This window comes from Triticum urartu, chromosome 5A (genome assembly GCF_056163025.1).
Source record: "Triticum urartu cultivar PI428250 chromosome 5A, HENAU_Tu73, whole genome shotgun sequence".
In the NCBI taxonomy this organism is placed as follows: domain Eukaryota; kingdom Viridiplantae; phylum Streptophyta; class Magnoliopsida; order Poales; family Poaceae; genus Triticum; species Triticum urartu.
In genome coordinates this window covers 95,275,387-95,287,538 of record NC_141877.1, presented here as the reverse complement: position 1 = coordinate 95,287,538, position 12,152 = coordinate 95,275,387, and the positions used below count along the sequence as shown (strand labels likewise).

General features: G+C 46.2%; 1 protein-coding gene and 1 long non-coding RNA gene across 2 annotated transcripts; one reads left to right on the top strand and one right to left on the bottom strand.

The window, feature by feature from the left end:
• The first annotated feature begins 6,988 nt into the window (after positions 1–6,988).
• Positions 6,989–9,651, top strand: LOC147970449 (uncharacterized). Its single transcript, XR_015603236.1, has 3 exons — positions 6,989–8,225; positions 8,473–8,578; positions 8,790–9,651. It is a non-coding gene; the product is annotated as an uncharacterized LOC147970449 (long non-coding RNA).
• Positions 9,652–10,882: 1,231 nt separating this feature from the next.
• Positions 10,883–11,901, bottom strand: LOC147970448 (uncharacterized). The gene has a single exon (XM_087522655.1). It carries the CDS (start codon positions 11,855–11,857, stop codon positions 10,898–10,900), a length of 960 nt encoding a protein of 319 aa, XP_087378781.1. The 5' UTR covers positions 11,858–11,901; the 3' UTR covers positions 10,883–10,897.
• Positions 11,902–12,152: the final 251 nt, after the last annotated feature.

Sequence of the window (12,152 nt, the reverse complement as noted above, 5' to 3'; positions counted from 1 at the left end):
CTACAACCCCGCGGCTATTGAGGTATGTTTAGTGCCCATTGTTATCACTTTGTATTCCATCAAAGAATGATTATTGTGTTGAAAACATATGCATCATTTAAACCCAAATATGGTAATCCAGATGCTCTGCTCCCCTCGACTGAACGCTATCTTTTTATTGGTAATATATATGTGCTAGAACAAAAACCAAACTTAAGTAGTCAAGCAAACATGTGGTTTCTCAATCAAATTACTTAAAATTCCAATTATTTATTAATATATCTATTATTATTATTATTATTTTAGAATGGACAGGCGCAGCAACGCGCGCCTTTATGGTCTAGTACATAGACAAAATGAGTGTCACTAGTATGCCTCTACTTGACTAGCTCGTTAATCAAAGATGGTTAAGTTTCCTAGCCATGGACAAGAGTTGTCATTTGATGAACGGGATCACATCATTAGAGAATGATGTGATTGACTTGACCCATTCGTTAGCTTAGCACTTTGATCGTTTAGTTTATTGCTATTGCTTTCTCCATAACTTATACACGTTCCTATGACTATGAGATTATGCAACTCCCGAATACCGGAGGAACACTTAGTGTGCTATCAAACATCACAACGTAACTAGGTGACTATAAAGATGCTCTACAGGTGTCTCCAATGGTGTTGGTTGAGTTGGCATAGATCGAGATTAGGATTTGTCACTCAGTGTATCGGAGAGGTATCTCTGGGCCCTCTTGATAATGCACATCATTATAATCCTTGCAAGAAATGTGACTAATGAGTTAGTTACGGGATATTGCATTATGGAACGAGTAAAGAGACTTGCCGGTAATGAGATTGAACTAGGTATTGAGATAACGACGATCGAATCTCGGGCAAGTAACATACCGATGACAAAAGGAACAACGTATGTTGTTATGCGGTTTGACCGATAAAGATATTCGTAGAATATGTAGGAACCAATATGAGCATCCAGGTTCCGATATTGGTTATTGATCGGAGATGAGTCTTGGTCATGTCTACATAGTTCTTGAACCCGTAGGGTTCGCACGCTTAATGTTCGATGACGATCGGTATTATGAGTTTATGTGTTTTGATGTACCGAAGGTAGTTCGGAGTCCCGGATATGATCACGGACATGACGAGGAGTCTCAAAATGGTCGAGACATAAAGATTGATATATTGGACGGATATGTTCGGACACCTGAAGTGTTCCGGAGAAGTTTCGAATAAAACCGGAGTGCCGGAGGGTTATCAGAAACCCCGGGGGAACTAATGGTGCTCGATGGGCCTTAGTGGAGAGAGAGAGGGGTGGCCAGGGCAGGCTGCGCACCCCCTCCCCCTTGAGTCCGAATTGGACTAGGAAGGGGGGGGGGCGGCGCCCCCTTTCCTTTCCCCTCTCCCTCTCCTTCCTTCCCCCTCTCCCCCTTTTGGTGGAAACCTACTAGGACTTGGAGTCCTAGTAGGAATCCCCTCTTGGGGGCGCGCCAAGGAGGGCCGGCCGGCCTCCCCCTCCCTCCTTTATATACGTGGGGAGGGGGGACCCTAGAACACACAAGTTGATTGTTTTAGTCGTGTGCGGTGCCCTCCTCCACAGATTTCTACCTCGGTTATATCGTTGTAGAGCTTAGGCGAAGCCCTGCGTCGGTAACTTCATCATCACCGTCATCACGCCATCATGCTGACAAAACTCTCCCTTGACCTCAGCGGGATCTAGAGTTCGTGGGACGTCACTGAGCTGAACGTGTGCAGATCGCGGAGGTGTCGTACCTTCGGTGCTAGGATTGGTCGGATCGTGAAGACGTATGACTACATCAACCGCGTTGTCATAACGCTTCCGCTTACGGTCTACGAGGGTACGTGGACAACACTCTCCCCTCTCGTTGCTATGCATCACCTAGATGGATCTTGCGTGTGCGTAGGATTTTTTTTGAAATTACTGCGTTCCCCAACAGTGGCATCCGAGCCAGGTCTATGCATAGATGTTATATGCATGAGTAGAACACAAAGGAGTTGTGGGCGTGGGTATATACATATTGCTTGCCGTCACTAGTTGATTCTTGATTCAGCGGTATTGTTGGATGAAGCGACTCAGACCGACATTACACCTACGCTTACGCGAGACTGGTTCTACCGACGTGCTTCGCACACAGGTGGCTAGTGGGTGTCAGTTTCTCCAATTTTAGTTGAATCGGATTCAATGAACAGGGTTCTTTCTGAAGATCAAAAAGCAATCACTATACCGTGTTGTGGTTTTTGATGCGTAGGTAAGAACGGTTCTTGCTCAGCCCATAGCAGCCACGTAAAACTTGCAACAACAAAGTAGAGGACGTATAACTTGTTTTTGCGGGGCATGTTGTGATGTGATATGGTCAAGACATGATGCTAAATTTTATTGTATGAGATGATCATGTTTTGTAACAGAGTTATCGGCAACTGGCAGGAGCCAAATGGTTGTCGCTCTATTGTATGAAATGCAATCGCCATGTAATTGCTTTACTTTATCACTAAGCGGTAGCGATAGTCGAAGAAGCAATAGTTAGCGAGACGACAACGATGCTTCGATGGAGATCAAGGTGTCAAGCCGGTGACGATGGTGATCATGACAGTGCTTTGGAGACGGATATCAAAGGCACAAGATGATGATGGCCATATCATATCACTTATATTGATTGCATGTGATGTTTATCCTTTATGCATGTCGGGGATTGGGTGCGACATATGCCAAAGCATGCCTTATCATGGTGGGAGCGAGTAGAACGTCGTCGGTGCCCGGAAGCGGGATTAGGCGTAGACACGAACGCCGGCATACTTTACCCAGGTTCGGGGCTCTCCTAGGAGATAACACCCCTAGTCCTGCTCTACGGGGTCTCCGCATGATCACTAAGGCAAAGTGAGTACAAGGGTGCTCCTCGAGCTGTATGCCGGAGGTAGGAGAAGACAAGGCTGGCTTTCTCCTACCTACTCCCTCCGTTCCGAAAAACATGTCGCGAGGGCAATTTTACAAAAAAACCTTCAGTTTCTCCCGACCAAACCCGCACTCCTCGTCGTCCTCCTCCGACAGAATCCCCAGCTGCGCTGCTCCCCGCCGTCGTCGCTTCTCCACTCCCCCACCGCAGCTACGCTGCTCCCCTGCTCCCCCGCTCACTCGCCGCAGCTGCCTCCTGCTCCGGCGCTGCAGCTGCCGCTCGCCTGCCTCCCCAAGCTCCCCCCTTCCTCATAAAAATCTTTGATTTCCCCAGCTTAAGCTCGACGACCCACGTGCCACCAGAGGAGGAGGGAACCAAGGTCGGGCCAGATCTACATATTTCGAGCTCTACAAAACACCGGCACATCATTGGGTGAGCCACGCCAGTTTGCACTTGGAAGGGCATGCGGCGATGTGGTTTCAGGCATTCAAACGTCGCCATCGTTTGGTTAGTTGGGAAGATTTCCAGGTAGCAGTGGTAGAAGAATTTGGTACTGAAGAATATGATAGCCAGATGTCCCGTTTGCTGCAACTAAAACAGATGGGAACTGTAGCTGAATATAAACAACAATTTGAGTCAGCTATGTATCATCTGACAGCTCTAGATCCATCACTGAATCAGCGCTGGTTTGTGGCTCAGTTTATGCTCGGTTTGCGAGATGACATCCGTTGTGCGGTACGGTTGCAGGCGCCCTCCAGTGTCACGCGTGCGGCATCCCTGGCTAGGATCCAGGAAGAAGAAGGAGAGACGCACAAGCCTCGTGGGCGTCCTCCTGCTCCAACCAAGCATCCGCCTACCACAACAGTGCAGACAACTGCGGCAACAGCACCACGCACAGATTGGCCGCGTCGCACTGGTAATGATGATTTCAACCGTGAACGTCAGCTCCGGGATTTTCGTCGTGCTAATGGTCTTTGTTTCAAGTGTGGTGACAAATACAGCAAGGAACATCAATGTCGTCGCACCGGTCAATTGCTGACTATTGAAGTGGGTGATTATGGGGAAGTTCTTTCAGATGACGCAGTGCATGCCCTGAGTTTACTTGATGAAACCACAACTAGTGGTGAGTGCTGCCAGTTATCGGTTCATGCTCTCGCTGGAACTGAATCAGGGCAGACAATTCGTTTGCAAGCTACTGTCGGTGGCCAAGCCATGTTACTATTGGTTGACTCGGGCAGTTCTCACACTTTTGTTACAAAGTCTTTTGCTGAGCGTGCAAAGTGTATTATCACAGCTGCTCCAGCAGTGCCGGTCAGAGTAGCCAATGGACAGTTGATGCACTCAAATTCTCAAGTTCAAGGGCTTACATGGTGCTCCCAAGGGCATGAGTTCTCTACTGATATGCGTATCTTGGACCTGGGAGCATATGATGCCATTCTTGGAGTCGATTGGCTAGCACGTTTCAGTCCCATGAATTGTCATTGGGGTAAGAAAACCTTACAGTTTCACCATCAGGGCAATATGATTGTGTTACAAGGAATTGTCGCCGCAGAGCAAGGGGTTTTACCGGAATTGCATGCTGAACAACTGCTGCAATGGCTGGATACAAATGAAGTTTGGGCTTTAGCAGTGGTAGACAATTTTATTCCTGACGATAAGCAACTGTCTCCAATGGCACCTGATCTTCACACCTTATTACAGGAATTTTCCGACATATTTTCTGAGCCAAATTCTTTGCCACCCAGGAGATCCTTGGATCATGCAATTACTCTGCAACACGATGCTCAACCAGTTAATGCCAGGCCTTACCGCTATTCTCCGCTGCAGAAAGATGAGATCGAGAGGCAGGTTGCAGAGATGCTGCGGACCGGTGTGATTATACCCAGCATGAGCCCATTCGCATCTCCAGTCCTACTCGTACAGAAGAAGGATGGAACTTGGCGGTTTTGCATCGATTATCGTCGTCTCAACGATCTTACTATCAAGAATAAATTTCCCCTTCCCATCGTTGATGAGTTACTGGATGAGCTTGCTGGAACCAAATTCTTTTCCAAGTTGGATCTCTGTGCGGGATATCATCAAATCCGCATGCATCCAGCTGACGAGGCAAAGACTGCATTCAAAACACACCATGGTCATTTTCAATTCCGGGTGATACCTTTTGGGCTCACCAACGCCCCGGCAACTTTTCAGTGTGTGATGAACTTAGTGTTCGCTCCATTTCTGCGCAAATTTGTGATAGTTTTCCTGGATGACATACTGGTCTACAGTCCTTCTTGGGCTGACCATCTGCAACACCTACGTTTGGTTTTGGAAACACTGCGTCAGTCCCAATTCTTCGCCAAGCTGACGAAATGCTCATTTGGCCAGCAGAGCATACAGTACTTGGGTCATATTATATCTTCAGAGGGTGTCGCTACTGATCCAGAGAAGACGGCAGCAATGGAACAATGGCCAATTCCAACAAATGCAACCGAGCTCAGGGGTTTCCTCGGCCTAACAGGATACTACCGTAAATTTGTGCAAAACTATGGACTAATTTCCAAGCCTTTGACACAGTTGCTTACAAAGAAGGGTTTCGAGTGGAATGATCAGGCCACAGAGGCTTTCCTCTCTCTGAAATCTGCGATGGCACACACCCCTGTTTTGGCTCTGCCGGATTTCTCGGTTCCATTTTCCATTGAGACCGATGCTTGCGACACTGGTGTGGGAGCAGTGTTAATGCAGCGTGGCCATCCTATTGCTTATATGAGCAAGGCATTGGGAATCATGAATCGCAAACTATCCATTTACGAGAAAGAATTTCTCGCGGTGATCATGGCCGTGGACAAGTGGCGTCAGTACCTTCAGCGAGGCCCTTTTACCATTTTGACCGACCATAAGAGCCTTTGCAACTTAACTGACCAGCAACTCACATCGGATCTACAACGAAAAGCCATGTCCAAATTAATTGGACTTCAATTCCAATTCAAGTACAAACGAGGGGTGGATAATGGGGCGGCGGACTCTCTGTCGCGTATTGCTCATCAATTTGCAACACAAGCAATTTCAGTTTGCAGGCCAGATTGGGTACAGGAAGTACTGAATTCGTATCACACAGATACAGAGATGACTGCACTATTGCAGCAGCTTACAATTCACTCTCCTGACGCTAAAGGTTATACTTTGGAGCATGGGTTAATCAAGTTCAAAGGAAGATTGGTCATTGGGGAAAATTTGGCACTACAGACGAAATTGATTGCTTCTCTGCATGATAGTGCCGTCGGTGGTCATTCTGGCATTCAGGCAACTTATCAACGGGCCAAGAAACTTTACTACTGGCCCGGAATGAAGTTGGCTGTGGAGCTTTTTGTGAAACAATGCCCAACCTGTCAACATGCTAAGAACCCACACACTCGACCTGCCGGTCTGCTCCGGCCGTTGCCACCTCCTCACGCTCCATGGCAGGAAATCACAATGGATTTTGTGGAAGGTTTACCGATGTCTGAGGGCGCTAATGTGATTCTGGTCGTGGTCGACCGATTGACCAAGTACGCACACTTCCTTCCTTTGCATCATCCTTACACAGCCTCCACTGTCTCCAAGCTGTTCGTGGACCAAATCGTGCGTCTCCATGGAGTTCCCTTGTCAATTATATCTGACCGTGACAAGATTTTCACGAGTCACATCTGGAAGGATCTGTTCAAGGCTGTGGGCACAAAACTGCATTACAGTACAGCACATCATCCGCAAACTGATGGCCAGAGTGAACGTGTGAACCAATGTGTTGAGCAATATCTGCGTTGTGCTGTCCAGGATCGTCCAAAGACTTGGCGTCGATGGCTTGCTATGGCGGAGTTTTGGTATAATACCAGTCATCATGTTTCGCTTGGCTGCTCCCCATTCCGTGCTCTCTACAAGACTGAGCCCAATTTTGGTGGAATGCCCAATATTGCTGTTGATTCGACATCACCGGCCGCGGACACTGCAGCAGATTATCAGGAACACACCGAATTGCTGAGGGCACATCTGCTTCGAGCTCAACAGCGCACGAAGTCGCAAGCAGACCGTCGCCGCATGGACCGTCAGTTCATTGTTGGCGAGCAAGTTCTCCTGAAGCTCCAGCCGTACGCACAACATTCAGTTGTTAATCGTCGGTGCCACAAGCTTTCATACAAGTATTTTGGCCCGTTTACTATCCTGGAGCGAATTGGGGAAGTTGCGTACCGTCTGCAGTTGCCGGCCGCTGCCTAGGTACACCCGGTATTTCATGTGTCCCAGTTGAAGCCTTTCTCGGCAGATTACTCGCCAGTTTTCAGTGAGTTGCCACCACCGGACCTGATGCTCAGCGACAAGCTTCCTTCGGCCATTCTGCAACGCCGCATGGTCCGCGATGGCAACACGGCCACAACTCAGGTGCTGATCAAATGGGGTGACTTGCCGGATGACGCTGCTACATGGGAGAACTACGACGTCGTCAAGCTTCGTTTCCCGTCATCACCACTATGGAGGGATGCTCCAACTCAAGCGGCGGCGAGTGTCACGCCTTCGCCGGCGTTGGCGGACAGCGAGTCGCCTGAACCTGATGATCCAGGCGATGGTGCGGGGCCCAGCAGTCAGACAGATGGTGGCGCAAGGTGAAGCGTCGAGTGGGTGTGGTGGGCTGGCTGGTGTGCCCACATGTCAGGATGTGTGTGTGCTCTATGTATATTAGCTGGGCATATGCCGTGTGTGAGGGATATGCGTGAGTTGAACTCTGAATCCCCTTTCCCTGTTCTCTGGACCTCTCTCAACCTTCTCTATCCTCACCTGTACTCTGTCTCTCACCCCAAATCCTTTCTGTACTTGTGAGATTTATCAAGCTATGAGATGGGGCATGACAATCTCCTCCGCCCCAAGCCAGTCCAGTAGTGCCGGGCCGGACCGGGCCCGGCAGCGGCGGGGAGGGGAGTTCCTCGGGAGCGGCGGCGTGGTTCGTTGGCGTGCTCGACGAATCGGGGGTCAGAGGCGATTACGGCCAAGGCGATTACGGCCCTCCGCATGCGCGGCGACAGAGGTAGCTAGGTGAAGACGAAGGCTCTGCCACGCGAGTCACTCCTCTATCTCGCTGCGTGTTGGTGTGCAGAAAGAGGGAGGGAGGGACGACGCTGGTGGTGGACTGGAGCGGGGCGGAGGCGCGTGAGCTGATGAGCCTGACGACGACAACAAGCTTAAGCTCGTGGATTTGCTCGTGGATTTACGGCTTCTTCCTCGTTGATTCTCTGGTGGAAGCCCCGCACCTGCGACACCACGGCAGCGGCGGAGGCTGTCACTTGGCAGCAGCGGCGGCGGCTACAAATCTTCTCCTGGGTACAGCCTAGGTCACCAATGCCTACAACCTCTCTTCTCTACTTCATCTTTACTGAATTTACTGAATGTGTATATTCTCTGAACCACTTATTCTCTGTCTACTGAATTTTAGTGAATGTGAGATTGTTTGATCTGAACTACTATAGCTATGTTACAACAACCTGACAAAATACTCTGAAAGATGTTTGAGATGTTTTGATCTGAACTAGCTATGTTAGAGTCTAACGGATTTGGTGCTTCTTCACAGGTCATGTATGTTTGAAACATTTACTCCATTTTGGGACACACGCAGGTGGGATTCAGTGTACTCTACGAACTGCTTCAAAATGTTGGGCATTTTGGGACACACGCAGGTGTGCATTTTTGTGGAATTTTCAGTTTGTAAAATTGGAGTATTGAAGAAGTGTATTTTCCATTTTGAAACTGAAAATAAACCGTATGTTCTGCATTCTGTATGTTGATTATCAATTCTGTTTCCACTAAATTTTGATCAGTGACTATAGCACAATATTCACTTTCCACTTTGTAAATTCAGTTAACACATTTGCTCCTTTGTAAATTCAGGTAACACATTTAACACTTGGTAAATTCAGTTAACTCAAGGCTAAAGACAATCTACCAAGGCTAAAGCATATACTGACATGAAACGACAATAATGGAGCCATGGAGCAGCAGCAACTCAAGGTCATGGATCATCTCTCTTGCCTTGTGCAGCTTGCTCTGTTTCAAAGCATCTAAATTTTCCATTAGTTGATAGCAGCACGAGGCATGAGTCTCATACGATTTTCATCATCCTAATAAGAGTATCTGTCAACTGCTTGTTTGTGCCCAAGTGTTGCCATTTTCTTCAGATTCTTCTTCAATTGCTTGCTTGTGCGCAACTGTCAGCAATTCTATTTTTCATGGTTATCTTGTTGCCACCCATGAAGGTCCTTTGAAAATCAGATCGTCCTATTTGCAATATCACGGGCTTTCACAAAGACAAGTATAACAAGGAGTCCAATGAGAAATAGCGCCTAAAGAACAAGGTATGTGTGATAAAATCATCGTGCTTGGTGCATTTGTCGTCCCATCAGTACTGAAGCTGAATTGAAATTCTTAGAACAAAGCCCACGTTTGTAAATATGGAAGATCATAGCTGTCAATTGTGGAGCTTTAATTATTTTTGTTACCTTGCAGCCCAGGATTATACTGCTGTCCTCTGCTATTTATCAAAGTTCATTGCCATGCTGTAGTATATAGTCATGCTCACTCACTCTTCTCTCTCTACCATGTAATGGCACTGGCGCTGAAATTATTCAATCTCTGTATACAAGGACTCACCAGTATATAATCCAGTGCTACTCCTCTCATTATCTAATCTATCCATGCTATGACTGCATATTTATTTACTGTACCAAACATGTCCACTACATATCTGTTTTTGTTATGCCAATAATTTCAGTAAATTAGAATATACAGTAGTACTCCTTGTGACTATTCTTGAGATGGTCTTTCTTATTTTAGCTGATCCATCCCATGTGATATGCTAGATTCTTGTCATTCACTGTCCTTTTATTTGTTCCATGCTAAATGGACCTCTCATTAGTTGCTGTAGTTGTCAAGCAAAAATTTCAGTCCACTAACCCAAATTAATTCAAATAACTAAAATTAATCCAAATCAATTCAAATAATTCAAATAAATCCAAATTACCCAAATTAATTCAAATAACCCAAATAATTCAATTAATCAAAATAACCCAGATAATTCCAATAAATTCCAACAAGGAGTTGATATACAAGGATTAGACAAGGCATACACAAGGACATGCCATAAGGGCATCTTTGTCCCCTCTTGACACAAGATTACACAAGACATACACAAGGAGCACCTGACTACATGACATAAGGGCCTCTTTGTCCCCTCTTGACTACATTCTTTTCTTTTCTCTGGCCACTTCTTCCCTTCCCTTCCCTTTACTCTTCTTTCTTTTCCCTTCTCTAGCTAATTCTTTCCTTTCATTTTCTTTTCCTATTGCAATTTCCATTTCTTCTATAACGGCCCTAGTATCAACAACTACCCGACTGTCGCAATATACATTGGTTATTTCTAGTCCAGCATTTTGAAAGCGATCCTTGTGCAAGTGGGTCAAGTTATATTGATTTCCTCCTTTGTCTTTCATAACTTCAAACATAACTGCTTCTAATGTGATAAAGCTTCTGTGCAACTTGTCGGGATCGTAGTTCTCGAATTCCTCTTCCACACCCTGTACCAGTTCCTGGATGTTTGTAGGTGACCTGCAGTCGGTTAGAGACTGGAGAGAGTTATGGAAGCAGAGGTCCAAACAATTTAACTCAGGGCTATTTGGGGGCTGTTGTAGCAATCGGATGTCAAGATCAGTTTGTTCCACAGCTTCTCGAAAAGCTACATCATTGGGAAGGACATGAGGCTTTGCGTTATCCTGTTGGATGAATATTGTTGCTCCCTCATCATCGTCAAGCCACTTATCCCGAATTGCCGGGATAACCTTATTGATCAGATAATCTCTGCACACAGGCCTGGTTACTTTCACTGATGTCAACATTTTTGTTCCCTTTGTTCTGTTCTGACTTGTCCGCTTCGCCTCACTCTCTTCGACGAATGCCCAAATGCCGATCTTCCCATCGAATGTTAGCTCCCCCTCATTGTTATATCAAGGTCTGGCAACAGCTGTTAGGAACATTACCTTCCCAATGCTGTGAGTGTTTGACACGGTGCGCTTCGGTTCAGGCTCTCCTAGAAGTACATAGTAACTATTCTTCACTCTCGTCATGTCAAACCACTTCTCATCGATGTGAACCATATTCGTCATTGGTTTGAACATAGCCCGAGAAGTTGAGATCGAATTGTCATCGACCATGGACATACAAAATTTCAATCTCGCAAGCTTGTTCTCTAGCTTGAGGTGAGGCTTCACGGTGCTTGTGATGCGGTTGAGCTCATTCAACTGGAACCTCTTATGTAGGGTCGATCGGGCCACACCTAGAGACCGTGCCAGAGATCGAATTGTTCTTCTTTTATTCAGTGGGATTGTTGAGGTCCTCTCTAGATCTAACTCCTTTCTCTTTCGACCAGATCTTCCCGGCTTCTTGCTTGAGACATCTACTTCTTTGCCATCGGAAATTTGCTTTTTGGCTTCTTCCCAGATTCTTTCAACAGATTGTACACTTATGTCCAACAGGTTTGAGACTAGCAGCTTGTCGTCTGGTTGAACAGACCCATCTCTGAGCTCGATTACCAGCAAGGCGAAGTAAACACCATGCCTCTCCTTATCTGACAATTCTCTTCTCTTCTCTTGAAGTATCCAATTCATAACTTCATCCTCTTCCTCTTGAGCTTCATCCTCTTTCCCTTCATCTTCTTGAGGCATCCAATTCATAGCTTCATCATCTTCCTCTTGAGGCATCAAGTTCAAATCCATAGTCCCATTCTCTGCCACTTGAGGTTCCTCCTGTTCAGGGATCCAATTCAAATTAATACCTTCATCATCTTCCTCTTGAGGCATCAAGTTCAAATCAATAGTTTCATGTTCTTCCTTTTGAGGCATCAAGTTCAAATCCATAGTTATGTTTCCTGCCATCAATGACAAAAGATGAGTACACCATGGTACCATAACAAGAATACACACACACAAAATGAGTATGCAAGTCAAACAAGAAGTAGGTGCCATGGCACCATTTCTACACTTTGCTCTAACCATAAGCCATTTTCTCTAGTTAGAGTAGTTAACAGAATTTTACTCTAGTTAGAGTAGTTTTGCTGAATTTTACTTTATCATAGTACCATGCCTATGGTAGAAAAGTGTCAAGAAAATTAATTTGGTGTACACTATGAATAAAAGCTCATGATATTTGAAGCTCCTTGTGAATTTTGCAGTGTACTCCATTTGGTGCACACTATGAATAAAA

Coding starts and splice junctions, on each gene's coding strand:
- LOC147970448 (XM_087522655.1), bottom strand. CDS start 11,857: ATGGTACCATGGTGTACTCATCTTTTGTCATTGATGGCAGGAAACATA.